Source organism: Vipera ursinii, assembly GCF_947247035.1.
Source record: "Vipera ursinii genome assembly, chromosome: Z".
In the NCBI taxonomy this organism is placed as follows: domain Eukaryota; kingdom Metazoa; phylum Chordata; class Lepidosauria; order Squamata; family Viperidae; genus Vipera; species Vipera ursinii.
In genome coordinates, this window is record NC_139517.1 from 35,325,345 (window position 1) to 35,337,999 (window position 12,655).

General features: G+C 38.4%; 1 protein-coding gene across 2 annotated transcripts in view; it reads right to left on the reverse strand.

Annotated features, from left to right (window-relative positions):
* Positions 1 to 2,950: 2,950 nt before the first annotated feature.
* The window catches only part of STAT3 (signal transducer and activator of transcription 3), a 65,677-nt gene continuing 55,972 nt past the window's right edge, over positions 2,951 to 12,655 (reverse strand). Inside the window, exons 21-24 of one of the 2 annotated variants that reach the window (XM_083376272.1) lie at positions 9,641 to 9,853; positions 8,286 to 8,328; positions 6,194 to 6,306; positions 2,951 to 5,154 (exon numbers count right to left, since the gene is read on the reverse strand). In XM_083376272.1, the coding sequence (XP_083232398.1) occupies positions 5,096 to 5,154; positions 6,194 to 6,306; positions 8,286 to 8,328; positions 9,641 to 9,853 (428 nt within the window). In that variant the 3' untranslated portion in view covers positions 2,951 to 5,095. Of the gene's footprint in view, positions 5,155 to 6,193; positions 6,307 to 8,285; positions 8,329 to 9,637; positions 9,854 to 12,655 lie in introns of both variants that reach the window. The other variant, XM_083376271.1, reaches the window with a different exon arrangement.

Sequence of the window (12,655 nt, forward strand, 5' to 3'; positions counted from 1 at the left end):
AATTCAAATTGATCAAATTTTCTTTGATGAAAAGACAACAACACTAAGGATTTAGCTCATTTCCAGCAATATTCTTCAGAAGTAAACAGGCATGGAATTTGGAAGTACTTCTGAATTTAGCCCAGAATTTGGCCAAGTTCTGAAGTCTTGTAGAGGCAATGGTCAGTTTGGCAATGGCTAGTTCGGGGTGGTGGATTTGTGTGCCTACATCTAGAACAGGCATATGTGGCTGCATTCACACAGGCCTCAATTTGTAAGTGAAATTTCATCTGATTCATAGACTTGTTCATTGTAAATGTGTAGATCAGCACTTTTTAATTTTTAATTAAAAATACACTGCTATTTCAGATTTCACTGTTAACTAAGCAAAGTTCAGTTGCTCTGGATGGTATTGTGTAAATGACCAATTTCTCCTGCACATATCTATCTCATTTGTTGAGGTCAAAAAGGAAAGGAAACCCTTTTCTAGCCTTGGTCTTTTCAGAAACAGGACCTATCAAAATGCAGTCTCACTCCTTTTCCAATTACTATATCGCTTATCTTACAGGCTTTTAAAAATAAAATACCTGAGCGGATTAGACAAGTTTTAAATCTTTTGTCCTTGTACTGACCCAAATCAGGCACTCTCTTCTTTGGAACAAGAGTTTGATTTAGTTTATTTTAATGCAAGTGGTAGGTTACCAAGTCACCCTTATGTGGATTATGATTATAGCAAGGAGGAAAGCCTGTTCCAGCCAGATTGCACTTTTATGCTTGCATATTTGCTAACTCTGATTCTTCTAACTTGACCCGGCATGGAGTAAAGATGGACGGAGTTCTCCATTTCTTAGGGCATCTCTCAACTATATTTTATTGAGAGCCATGGCCTACTTAAAACCGTTTTTAATTTAAATTTAATTTTTAAATTTATTTCTTTTTCTCTCCCATAAAATCATACTTTATCAGAATCAATTGCCAAATATTTGTGTGTTTGGTTTTTTTTAAGTTATATTGACTCAGTTTTAAATGTTGCAATGTTAGCAATTCCATTTGAGGGCAGAAAGACCTGTTAAAATGCTGGTATTTCCCAAAACTAGGAATAGGTACTTGGCCTCAAATTTTATCCTTTTTAAGCAAGAAATAACCAAGCTACCAATCTTGACTCATGTTAAAAATTATGTGGGGTTAGATCTGATTATTATCTGGATGGGAGGCTAGTGAAGAATTTTAGCATCGTATATTAGAATGAAGTTTTAAAAAATAAAGCACTAATTACATCATATGGTGGCCAAGAAAATGACATGGATGTATCTGTGAAATCATTAATTGTATTCCACTTCAGGGAACTCTCACTTTCTTAACCATTCATTTTTTCTCATGCCTCTGGCATTCAAATTATAAACTTCCATTTGCAGTTATACTGTTTACAACTGTCCACTTTACTCATATATAAGTAAAGTAAGCATGTTGGGCTTTTAATATAGTCAACTTAGATAAAGCATTCCATAACTACATTGCCACACCAAGGATCACAATATATGCTATTTCTGGATGTCCAGCTGTTTAAAGTTAAAGAATCTCTGCCAGAAAAAAATTAAAAGCATCAGGGTTATTTTCTGGCTTTAAGTACAGAATATTCTTGCTTGGTTTCTCTGTCCCATCCTTAAAGTTGCCTGTCCTCATTCCAGAACATTTGCCACCATCTGCCTTATTGTAGAACTTTCTTCAGCAGATGATATGTGGTTATAGTAGACGTGTGCTCAATGGATAGAAAACTTCAGAAGATATTTGTTTCATGGCATTTTTAGAAATTATGGTTGGTGTCTATGCCATTTAAACATATGTCTAACTGAAAGCAGCCCAGGAGAATTTAATTATCCTGACACCTCACAGTCTTTCACAAAGTTCACAGAGCCCAGCATCCTCTGTGAAGATAGATGAAGGATCTTTTAAATTAAAACTCAGTTGCTACTTTAGTCTTTTAGAGCATGATCCATAGAAGAAACTTCCCCCAAGATTTTCTCGGTTAATTGGACTATAGGTTTCAGCATCCATAGCCAACACAGGTTGATGCTTCCAGTTCAGCCACTGACCTTGCGGAGCCACTAAAGTTGACAGATTAAATCAGATTCCGAATTTAAATCAGAATCATAAGTTGGCTCTTCAACTTCTAGTGGAAATCTCAACTCAGGCAGCATTTCCTCCTGTCATTTCTACTACAGGAGATAAGTGATATTCTGAGACCATCCATAAATAAATGATGGAAGAGCCGTTTACATGCCTGCCTGCTTGCCATTAAAAAAAAGGGGTGGGGGGAGGAAGACAATCACCTTTTCTGTTTTCATTCTTTTGTTGGCTCAAATTTCATACCTACCTTTATTCCTGAAAAACTTCAGAAATGCTTATGGAAAAGTCTTCATTTTTGTGACACTATTTGTGAACCAGCCATTGTGGCTTGTTAAAAAAATACGGTTAAATTAAACATGGCTCAGCACAATATGTAATTTCATATCTTTTCTTTCCTGATCCCATCCTCTGAAGAGAAAAAGGTAGTCTAATCATCTATTTAAAAATACTATCATTCTAAGTCTAACATTCCCTTCCCAAACTAGACATAATTTGTTCCTTCAATATTTCTGGATAGGATTTAATTTCCAAGCTCCTCTTATTCTAGTTACCAAGTCTACACATATTCCAGTTTGTCAGTATGTGACCCTTAAAAAGTGGCACTTCAAGTCAGACATATTTAAATGTGGCTTTGCTTCATCCTGGTAATTGTACATAGCATAACATCCAAAAGTGATTATAAGTTTGGTTCCAATAGAAAAAAAATTATTCCTGGCTGTCATTGACTATATAATGTTTCTTCTCTTCTCTAGGGCAATTTCACTACTGTGCATACCAATCATTTGATTTTCTTTGGGTCATAAGCCATTTATTGACAAACAAAATATTGACTCCAACAGAGAAATAAAGTAGCAGAATTTATTTATGAGAAAGCTGAAGCTTGTAGAATCAGCAATAAAATATACTAAGAAATTAAAATGGCTATGTTCTTCAAGAGCAACTTGCTACAGCAAAAAGAAAACACTGAACAATTTGAGCAGGGAAATAATGGCACAAAAATTACTAATTAGGAAAGACGATGGCAGCTTAGCACTGGGACAATTCTAATTTAGCATGGCTAGACATCATTATTCTCTTCCTAAAAGACTACTGTGGCAGTGAAGTGGAGAAGAAGCCTAGGTAGGATTACAACTCTCATTATCCACGGACTGTGGTTATAACATACCTGCAGGTTCCCTAAAACCAGCTGCAGGGGAAAAGAACAGTTTGGACTAGAAAATTTTCTGTCTCTTTGTCCAGCAAATGCCTGGGTTCAAACACTACACTAACTATGTTTGGATTTGGCTTCCACAGTTACAGTAGCTTATTCATCAAACCACAAGCAAAGCAAACAATGATTCAATTTTCTGTATGACTGTTGCAAATCAATGCCTCTGAATCAGTCTTCCTTAAATTAATGCTTTCCAGATCAGTTGAACTTCATCATCTTGAACCAGAAAGTTGAAGTCCAGCACACGTGGAAAGCATCAGTTTTCAAACGCTTGTTCTAATGACTGGAAACAAACCTCTTTCATCATCTTCTTGTATCACACTTTTCAAGTCCACTGAACCACAGTGAGATTAGAGTGGGATCTTCAGAATTAGAAGCCTCTAATTCCTACAATTGAGAAACTATAATAGCCAAGCAGCAACTGAATAACATTGGCTCCAGCTGGGGCTAAATTAAAAAAGCCACAGGAGAAGGGGGACACAAGGAGAGGACCAATAATGCTGATAGAAATGAAAGGCAACAAACTGAATGTTACTAATATTGATTTTTAAAGTAATAGTTTTAAACAATATAGCTTACTGAGGGAAAGAAAAAATACTGATAGCTATCTCTTTTAACTAATTTTGAACACCTGTTGTTGGTTACTAATATAGTACTTGAAATAAGGCATAGAGGCTAAAACATTGGACATCTATCCTGTAGGCCAAATTTAAATTCCACTCAGCCATAAAATTTGGATGACCATGGGTCAGTCGCTATTCATCGGCAGGATTCACCTCTTAATTTTGTTTGAGGGAAACTCACCCTTTCTTTTAAAGGGTGAATGTTCTAGGTCCCTTTAGGGCAGAGTAAATAAAAGTGCAATAAATAATAATAAAAGTTATGAACTACATGCTGACAACAAATTTGTGATGGGACCTAACATTGAACTATCACTTCACCTTTGTCCCATTATCTCAATCCAATGCCTTAAACTGTAGTCAGTAAAAAGTTTTCCTATGATCAAAATCTTTTGGTGAAAGGAAGTGGAGGGAGAACTAACTTTTCAGTTGAATGACTAAGTTTCAAATACTGTTTCCAGTAGGGTTTGTGCTGCAAACTTGAGTATTAGCAGTCTGTGTAGATGGAATGTTCTAGAGTCTTCAGTAGGAGCATCAAAGCTCAAGATGCCCAAGTAACCATACTATTGGCTATTTTATTAGCCCTTCCCTTGCAGGATTTTTCTATTGAGGCATATTGATCATCACAAAAGGGTTCAAAAGAAAATACATTCTTTCGGAAAAGAAACAAAAGCACGCTCATCTCTAAGAAGTGTCCCTTCCTATATACTTTCCTCTCCCTGGGCTACTTGAACAGACTCCTGCCTGTTAATTTCAACTGCTTTATTTCTGGATAGAGCACTAAAGAAGGTAGCATTACAGAAACAGCTTTTTGTGCCATGCAATAAAAATGCGCAGAAGACCAAAAAGCACTGTTGAGGAGGAGCTCTTCATCTAGTTGAACATTAGAACAAAATTTTCACTCCTTACATTAATAACCAGTATACATAATGAAAAATATGGCATTGGGAAATAACAGCTAAAGTTAAACAGAATTTCTTCCCTCCATCTGTCTTGAGATCAGGCAAGAAGCTCCAGCAGTGGTGTATTTAAAGGAGGACCCTCAATCAAATGTCTCCTGTTGAGGCAGAGCTGAGATGTCTGAGTTTCATGATGCTTTAAGGGGAGTAAGTGTTTGATGCCGGGAAGCCAAAAATGGTCAGCTGTTTATAAATGGTGATCACATGGGTGAATTGGCACATTCAGCAGTCATCTCCATGTCGAATACCTGCAAGGACTCTGCAAGAGATACAGAAGGAGAGGAATGCAACCCAATTTCACACTGCAACTATATACATGCTCGGCAGATTTGGTTTTGAAAAGCCAGATGAAATGTGGTCTACCAGATGTTCCATTCAAGAGCTGTTTCCACTGCCTTGTTAAATGAAGCTACTCTTCACATTTTATTAGTTTTATTCTAGTCAACTTGCCACTATTTTTTATCCTTGCAAACTATTCTGCTAGCACTTTTTTCTCTCTTTGGAGTTTCTCATCTCTCAATATTAAACATTTGTGAGGGGTATGGGCTATTGTTCTTTAATTATTTCATTAAATTTCATTGACTTCTGTCCCACAAATTTTATTTTACCCTCTGTCTTGCTCATTAATTCTAGAATATCGAAACTTAAGACTCTGTAACACAGCTATTCCTGTCATCCCTCGTGTAATATAGCTAATTTTTGTTCTTGCTTTGCCCCTGGTCTGCCCTTCCTACCAATTCCAACTCTTCATTAACAGGACATTTCACTTTGTCACACAAACAAATATTTGATCAAAATTAAGCAATAATCCTTTTAAACGATTGAGAGGACTTCCATCTAACCCCACCTCAAGCATTATTTCTTTCCTATGTTTTGGGAAATGATAAACAAGTGTTATGTTTAAGTACTCCCTCTCCTCCGGGCAAGTGGAAACGTTTTGTTTTGTAAGTTTATTTACTCATTTTGTGTGAATGGACAAACTACATTTAAACTGTCCTTTGAGATTAAACAAATATGAAATTCTGATTTGCAAAACTGGTTGGAACATCCTGTCAACAATCATGGTTTGCAGAGTGAGATACAGTAGCAACTAAGTACATAATAAAGGAGTGTGCAGTATTTAAGCTGATGTGTCAAAAATCTGGAAGACACAATGCTGCCTCCTTCAGGTTTAAATGATAGTTGGATAATTAAGAATGCACCAACCTGCTTTGCATGACTGCCTAACTACAAAAGCAGCAGGGACCAAAGTGATCCCCTATCATCACAGACAGTTGAACCATAAGGCATGCACTCACCAAATTGCCCGCTGGCATTTCCATCAGCTCCTTCACCATTACTTCCAAAATGGATCAGGGATTCAAGTGTGCGGGGAGACATGGGTAGTTCAATAGTGCTACTGCAAGTTGTTCTGAAAAGGTGGGATGTGGCGGGGGAGGGGAGGGGAAGAAGAGGAGTTAGCAAGAAGGCACAAAAGTTAGAAGCTGTATAAGATCTGGTCAGAAATGACTCTTCCAGAGTTTCATGCTCTTACTCGATACCTCTGAGAGAGATTGGTAAAGACATTAGCAGAAAGGTGATGATGCTATAATGTGCTCTCAGCAAATGGCCGTTTGGGCTTAGAAGGTAAGCAGGGATCAGTCTTTTAAGCACTTGTTGGGAGACCTCCCAAGGCTTTGGGCAGCTAAAAATATCCTGGAAGAAGGCAACAGTAATCTATTTGCATATTATATTCCAGATGTGTCTATGAATTCCCCAGGAATCAAACTGGACTCAAAGGAGGCTTATGGATTTTCATTCATTACAACAGAGACAGGAAGAGAATTTTAGAATCACCACTAATTGCATCACACACAAAAAATGTTTTTCCTTCTTTGGGGCAATTATTAAAGGTTTTATTTTGTGTTTAAAAGGTAAAGGTAAAGGTTCCCCCTCACATGCATGCTACTTGTGTCCGACTCTAGGGGCTGGTGCTCATCTCCGTTTCAAAGCTGAAGAGCCAGTGCTTGTCCGAGGACGTCTCTGTGGTCATGTGGCCGGCATGACTAGATGCCAAAGGCGTACAGAACGCTGTTACTTCCCACCGTAGTGGTCCCTATTTTTCTACTTGCATTTTTACGTGCTTTCGAACTGCTAGGTTGGCAGAAGCTGGGACGAGTAACAGGTGCTCATTCTGTTATGCGGCACTCGTGATTCGACCCGCCAAACTGCCAACCTTCTGATTGACAAGCTCAGCGTCCTAACCCACTGAGCCACCGCATCCCTCTATTTCAGGGGTGTCAAACTCAATTTCATTGAGGGCCACATCAGCATTGCGGTTGCCCTCGGGGGCCCGGGTGGGTATGGCCTGGGTGGGCGTGGCCTACCGGGTGGGCGTGGCTAGAGTGCGTATGGCCTACTGGGTGGGCATGGCCAGCTCTACAATGTTCGCATGAAGGGTGCCTATGGGGGCCTGGGCAGGAGTGGGACAGATCTGAGGGTCTCTGGCAGGCGGAGGGTCTCTGGGCCAGGGCCAAGGCCGTGGGGGCCTTTCCCTCACTGTTTCCAGGATGGCTTCGTGGGCCACATGAAACCACTTCGCGGGCCGGATCCGGGCCTTGTGTTTGACATGTCTGCTCTATTTTGTGTTTATCTAGTTTTAAAATGGATTGCTATAATCCATCAGTGTGCCATTGGATTTTGGTAGCACAATCAGGGGAATGATATAGAAAAATGTCTTTATATAGTGTCAAGTTGCATTACAGCTTAATTAAGAAGTTTCTGTGCAATTATATCTCTAATCTGTTCAGCAGAAGCAAGGAATGTTGCTAGAAGGAAAGGCTCTGAAATTAACACCAACCCTTCATTTTGCTACAAGTAGTCCTCAACTTATAACCATTTGTTTAGTGGCAACTGGAAGTTACAGTGGGACTGAAAAAAGTGATTTATGACTATTTTTCACACTTATAACTGTTGCAGCATCTCAATGGTCACATAGGAAAATTCAGACAATTGGCAACTGACTCATATTTATGACAGTTGCAATGTCCTGGGGTCATATGGTCACCTTTTGCGACCTTCTGACAAGCAAAGTCAATGGGGAAGTCAGATTCACTTAACAACCATACTACTAACTTAACAATTGCAGCGATCAATTTAACAACTGTAGTAAGAAAGGCTGTAGAATGACGCAAAACTCACTTAACAACTCGCTTAGGAATGGAAATTTTGGGTTTAATTGCGATCATAATCTGAAGGCTATCTATACTTTTCATTTATAGATTATCTACTTTGGGATAAAAACCATGGATAATTGAAGCACAGATAACTGGGAGAATGATATAAACAAATATTATGTAATTGCGGGATAGAATCCATGGGTCCTAGCTTTAGTGAAGAAAGCATACTTACGGCGTTACACAGATAAACTTAGTCTTCAGATATGGAGCAGCGCCTGTTTGTGAACAAGAGAAAAATATCTATTAGTTTGTGTATTTTAAAATGCAAAAAGGGTCTCCTATTCAAACTGCGTTTTTTTCAATAAAAAGATTTGGAAATAGGTAGATGAGGAGAAAGCAAATAGAGAATTATCTCAGAATTTAGGTGGTGTGAATTGACAAACCTTGATTTACCTGTAGGCATATTTAATTTACCTGTAGGTCCATTTTGTTTAATGGAAGGCTTCTTGCCTTTGCATTTGATTGGACTTGCAAAGTAAACTTTGGTTGTAACAAAAACAGACAAGATTTCTAAAGGCTTATTTTTAAATTGCTTTTTTTCATTTCCCCCCAGTGCTTGTTTTTAACCACTCAACACCAAGAGTCTTTCCTATAGCAGCAGAATAAATCAGAAAAGACTCTCTAGGAAAATTTACTGGTTTGTATAAGTGGCTGACAGAGCATTCACTTCTACATTTAACATGAAGATTTTATAGAGAAATCCTAAATTAAATCAGCTTTTTTTCAGAGAAAAACAAATGTAGTGAGTAAAAAGTCTCCTAGGTGGCTTCACGGAAATATGCAGGGCTGATTTGTTTGAAATGGAAGCCAAAGAAAGTCAGGCCTGTTTAATACTTGTATGAGAGACCATATGAGAATAAACCAACCACTCTATCCCAAGAAAATGGCATAGATGTATCCATAAAGAAATCAGGAGTTAAGTTCAACTTGAAGGAGATTTACAGAGTGAGTAGAGTGTGACTTGCTTCATAGGTTAAAGACTCCATTTTCAGTTATTGTATATATATTTATTCAAAAGTAAATCATACTAAGTTTCAAGTTTGCATTAACCATACTGCATGTAGGATTGCATAGAGTTCCCCATGAAGATACTGCATCCCTCCACACAAAAATAAAAAATGCCAGCAACTTTTAAGAATCCTTCTCCAAGGTCCAAAAGGCTCAATTTCCACAGTGCCTTTTTGCAATGTAAGCATCCTTTCAGCAGCCAAGGTCCATATTTAATATTTTTAGTCACCTGATGGAATGATAATACAAAGTAGGTAAGGTCAAAAAGGAAGGTCAAAAGTTTTTCTTTTCCCATTGGGAGGCATTCTTTCTCTCTCTCCCTTTAGATATAATTTATACACTATTTATGGTGTACACTAACAATATTTATGTATATCAGGAAGCTGGCAACTACATCTCTAGTGTTCTGTAGCTATGACTGAAGAGGAACCGAGAGCCTGCAAAGGGAATTTAGGACTGCACATGCATGTAGTAATCTGGGGGGAGGGGGGGGCAACAGCACAGAAAGTCAACAACTACCTGGGTCAGTAGCTTCAGGATGCTCCTGGCTCTCAGGACGGCAGTATTTTCCAAAGGCCTCTTCCTTAGGAATATCAGGGTACAAATAAACAAGTGGGGAAACCAGGATGTTGGTGGCATCCATGATCTTGTAACCCATAATAATCTCAGCAAATGACATATTATTGAGTTGTTGCTTGGTGTACGGCTCCACTGACTGAATTTGTGTTTTTCCTGTAGAAACAGGATCAAAAAGGACCAATAGATATAATGCCTTGCCCAAGATGGGGAGAAAAGAGGGAGTGTCAAACTCATAGCCATGAAAAAGTAATCTAAAAAATATCACAAAATTGAAAATAAATCTTGTACACTGATTAGAAATTGATTATCACTGATTATGCCCTTAGTAAATGAACAAATACTTCTGATGTTATAGAACATTCATTAAAATATTATACATGGTAACTTCTGTAAGAAATAAAATATCAGCATGCCTTGATTTACAAGTAAAGTATATTAGTACAGTAAGAAATTTGTTGGTTCAATCCTTGCCATTTTCATTTAAGGTATCTTAGCAAGGATGGGTACAGACTTTCCACAGAATCCTATAAAGCTTAAACAAATAAAAGTTGAAGGAAGTTGATCAAATTTATAACAGTTATTTACAAAACCTAAGAATAATTGAATGTCTTATCCTGATAAATCAATGAAAGGTTGCTTTAAATAATGTACAATTTCCTAATGATTTAATACAAATATTAAATGTTGTGTAGTAGTAACCTTGCTGCTGGAGACTTAAGAGTATTAGTTCAAATTGTTTACACTTGTCCTATTATTGCTATATTTTGGATTGAAAATAACAGGATTGTTAATTTATTTATTTATTTATTTATTTATTTAGTTATATTTATATACCGCCCTATTCCCTGAGGACTCAGGGCGGTTTACAGGAAATTAAAAAATCCAAAATACAAAAATTAAGAACCAAATTAAAAAATATTAAATTAACCCTGTAGTCAATTAAAAAGAACCCCAAATTAAAAATTCCTCCTCAGTCTGGGCCCGAGAGCTCGAAGAGCCAGGTCTTCAGGCCCCGGCGGAATGATCGAAGGTCGGGGGCAGTTCTCAGCTCCACCGGCAGCTGGTTCCAGAGGGCAGGCGCTCCCACCGAGAAGGCCCTATCCCTGGGTGTCACCCGCCGGCAGTCTCTTACCGGCGGGACCCTGAGCAGACCCTCCCTGTGGGAGCGCACTGGGCGAAGGGCATTTGATGCCGGCAGCAGGTGTTCCCTCAGATATCCCGGACCCAGGCCATGTAGGGCTTTATAGGTGATAACCAGCACCTTGAATTTCACCCGGAGGGCAACCGGAAGCCAATGCAGCTCGCGGAGTAGAGGTGTTACATGGGAGTATCGGGAAACCCCCATTACAACTCGCGCGGCCGCATTCTGCACCAGTTGAAGCCTCCGAGTGATCTTCAAGGGCAGCCCCATGTAGAGAGCGTTACAGTAGTCCAAACGGGAGGTCACAAGCGCATGAGTAACTGTGCGTAGGGCGTCTCGGTCCAGATAGGGACGCAACTGGCGCACCAGGCGAACCTGGGCAAAAGCCCCCCTGGTCACGGCTCCTATATGGTCTTCAAAATTGAAGAATTTGTGAATCAATTGTTAAGTGTTAAATATGCATCTTATTCCTGATCATATTCCTACTACCTGAAATTATGACAAGAACTGTGGATTTTTTAGGCATATGAAAAAGGCTAAAAATCAAGTACACAACATTGAAAAGGGAAATATATAATTGATTTTCAGTAATGGATTGTCAGTATGTACTGTTTCTCAAGATTTGATGTAGGAGTTCCAAAAAACAACTGGGTGTAACTTTTAAGTAATATAATATCATCTGGAGTTACTTGGTTGAATTGGGTTGCTATAGAATAAATTGAGGAATTTTGTGTTCTAATAATATTTTTTTCTTTTCCTTTTGTATTATAAGTATGAATTTTGTGATTATATTATGCTGTTAATATTATTATGTGTCCCTTTTTGTTTTTCAATTTGATGTAATAATGTAAACATTAAAAGATAATAGAGAATTTACCTATTTTTAAGCAATAGGCAGATTGGAATAAAAAGAAATTATTTCACTTTTAGGTAAACGTAAAGGTTCCCCCGCACATGCATGCTAATCGTTTCCGACTCTAGGGGCCAGTGCTCATCTCCGTTTCAAAGCCGAAGAGCCAGCCTTTGTCCGAGGACGTCTCTGTGGTCATGTAGCCGGCATGACTAGATGCCAAAGGCACACAGAACACTGTTACCTTCCCACCGTAGTGGTCCCTATTTTTCTACTTGCATTTTTACGTGCTTTCGAACTGCTAGGTTGGCAGAAGCTGGGATGAGTAACAGGCGCTCACTCTGCTACATGGCACTCGGGATTCGACCCTCCAAACTGCCGACCTTCTGATCGACAAGCTCAGCTTTTGTAAAATGTGTGTCAACACACACACACGGGACAACTGCATACAAATGCATGTATTACAGAAACGTGCGTGCAAAATATATATTTTTATACATTTTATGTTCAAACACATAGAAAACTGACAAGGACTCATAACCTATAAAAATTACAGATTTTGAACATTCACTTTAAAGAAGCATTTTCTCTTCTTTCTCACAAATAACAAGAAATGCCTCTTCTTAGATGATGCTTGCTAGGACATAAGTGTATTGAAAAATAAAATATATTTATTGGTTCTGAAATAAATATATTCTGGCCTTGTTCCCATTTAATAGATTAAATCAGCATGTCAACTGAAATTCTTGAATTGATATTAAATGTTTATTTTTATATTTCATTGCCTTCTGGGGAAGAGCTGAGAAACATGGAAGAAAAGAGGAGGGTGACCAGCAGCAAGCTGGATGGATTCAATGTCAGTGGTGATGGATGCACCACTGGAAGACCTGAAGGACCGGTCTAGAAACAGATCATCATAGATAAAATCTATGTGGTCACTTAAGAGTTGACTGTGACTTAATGG